Source organism: Eimeria maxima, genomic scaffold (genome assembly GCF_000499605.1).
Source record: "Eimeria maxima Weybridge genomic scaffold, Emw_scaff6, whole genome shotgun sequence".
Taxonomy (NCBI): domain Eukaryota; phylum Apicomplexa; class Conoidasida; order Eucoccidiorida; family Eimeriidae; genus Eimeria; species Eimeria maxima.
The window spans coordinates 1-2,500 of NW_013566631.1; the positions used below are offsets into that span (position 1 = coordinate 1).

The 2,500-nt window shown below is 38.4% G+C and overlaps 1 protein-coding gene across 1 annotated transcript; it reads left to right on the forward strand.

Annotated features, from left to right (window-relative positions):
• Nucleotides 1–564: 564 nt before the first annotated feature.
• Nucleotides 565–1,353, forward strand: EMWEY_00000980 (hypothetical protein; the record flags this gene model as incomplete). The annotated part of the gene is made up of 1 exon (XM_013482357.1): nucleotides 565–1,353. A coding segment is annotated over one exon (789 nt), but the record flags the coding sequence as incomplete, so codon positions are not given.
• Between the last annotated feature and the right edge of the window lie 1,147 nt (nucleotides 1,354–2,500).

Consider the following 2,500-nt stretch of genomic DNA (forward strand, 5'->3'; position numbering starts at 1 on the left):
ATATATATATATATATGCCTATTTATATGGGTTTGTATGAATATATAATTAGATATAACTATCTATACAACGATTTATATAATCAACAATTAAACTATAAACTTCTTCAATACATTTATTCATCTTATTTATTTATTTATTTATCTTATTTATTTATCTTATTTATTCATCTTATTTATTTATCTTATTTATTCATCTTATTTATTGATTATATTTATTATTATAAATAATAATATTTATAAATTTAATTAATTAAATTTATTTATCTTTTTTTTTTATAACATACATATAATCACATTTATTCATCACATACATTATTATCATTGTTGTTGCTGTTGCTGCTGTTGCTGCTGCTGTTGCTGCTGTTGCTGCTGCTGTTTTTTTTTGTTGTTTAATGTATTTCTATTGGATTTGCATAATGCATGTATCTACCTATTTATAAGGTATATTATTTGCTGCTGCTGTTGCTGTTGCTGCACCTGCTGCTGCTCCTTATGATATTGTTATCATGTATTGGTGTTCTTTGCTGCTGCTGCTGCTGCTGCTGCTGCTGTGTTGCTGCAGGCTTTACGTCAATTTATTAGCAGCACGGATCCTATTACAGGCCTTCCTCCTTGCTGCCCTCCCTTTGCTGTCCCTCCAGTACAGGGACCAGCAGCAGCAGATGCAGCAGAGGCAGCAGCAAATGCAGCAGCAGATGCAGCAACAGATACAGCAGCAGATACAGCAACAGCAGGGCCTCTTCTCTGGTCTGGGTTTGAGCCCCTATCTGCTGCTGCTGCTGCATATGCTGCAGCAGCAACACTTACTGATGATGATGGAGAGACGCAACTGCAGGATCTTGCTGCTGCTTTTGCTGCACTACTTAAGGGGAAAACACCAACAGCAACAACAGCAGCAGCAGCAGCACGAGCAGCACAGGAATCTGTCTTCCCTTCTATTTCCTTCTGGGTGCAGCATCCGCTGCTGGGGGATCTAAAGAGACTGTATCGTCTCTGTGCTGATCCAGCAGCAGCAGCTGCTGCTGCTGCTGCTGCAGAACGCCTGCAGCAGCAGCTACCGCCCCTGCATGCATTTTCATCTCGCTGTGAGTGGCTAACAGATGAGTCCCAAAGCCCCACCGACTTGCTGCCGCATGACAGCAGGAGCAGCAGCAGTGGCAGCAGCAGCAGCAGTGGCAGCAGCAGCAGCAGTGGCAGCAGCAGCAGCAGCAGCACTTCCAATGGATTAGATCTAAAGGATTTATTTAAAAATGTAATAAGAAGAAGTAGGGAAAACTATGCAGCAAGAATGGAGCAAAGAGGGAAAAAAATAAGACAGACTCCTCCTTACCTGCAGCAGCAGCAGCAGTAGCAGCAACTGCATGCGCTGCTGCACTAAAACAATTGCAACACACACAACACTGCAGCAAACTGCTGCTGCAGCAAGTGCTGCAGCAGCTGCTGCTGACGGCGTTGTTGTGGCATTTTAATGTGTAACATTAAGGGTCCTAATAGCAGCAAGAGTTGAATCTGCTGCTGTTGCTGCTCCTACTGCAGCATCAGCAGCAGCAGCAGCAGCAGCAGCAGTATCTGCTGCGTCTCAGTGGGTTGTGTTCCGCAGACGGTGTATCCGCACTTGAATAAAACAACAAAAGGAATAAATTATTATTTTTATCTATTTATTTATTTTTATTTATTTATTTTATTTTATTTTATTTCTTTTTACCTGCTAGCTTATTACTTGCTGCTGCTAGTGTTTTATACGCCTTGTTGTTCTCTTTTATCTGTCTATTATTAACCATTTATTTACTGCTGCTTTTGCATGCATGCATGCATGCATGCTGCTTCTGCATTCATGCTGGTGCAGCAAGCGTACTGATTGATATCATGTGTGCTTCTTATCTGTGCTTTCCTCTGTAGTAACAAATGAGGGAAAAGGAAAGAAAACAAGAAATAAAAAGAGGAAAATAACGGCGTTTTTATTAGCAATAATAAGAAAATTTACCTCTTCTTTTCTCTTTAACTCTTAAATAATGAATAAATTTGGTTAAACAACAGAAGGAAAATAAAAAAACCATTATTTATTTACCTTCTAATGGGTCCTGTTGCGGCGTGCATGCAAACAAAAAGGAATATTCAAGAGTATATATTTAAGGGTAAAAAGGCACAAAATTAGGGGGGAAAAACGGAAAAATCAATAAAATAATAAAATAAAGATAAAACAAATAAAAAACAATACTAAATATGGCATTAAATGCATAAAACTACTTAAAACAAAGAAGAATAAATAGTTAAATTTCCAAGGAAACACACCGTTATTAATTGAGCTTCTGCAGCAATATTTATGACGGTATAAGGAGGAGGATTACTTTCTGCAAAGCCTGGCAACTAAATAAAATAAATTAATTTTATCTTTCTTCTTTTTTCCTCTTTTTTTGCTGATATTTTGATGAATTATTCATTTCTTTTCCTTATACCTGTACAAGTCGAAGCAACGCCTGATTATGAGGGGGGGGAAC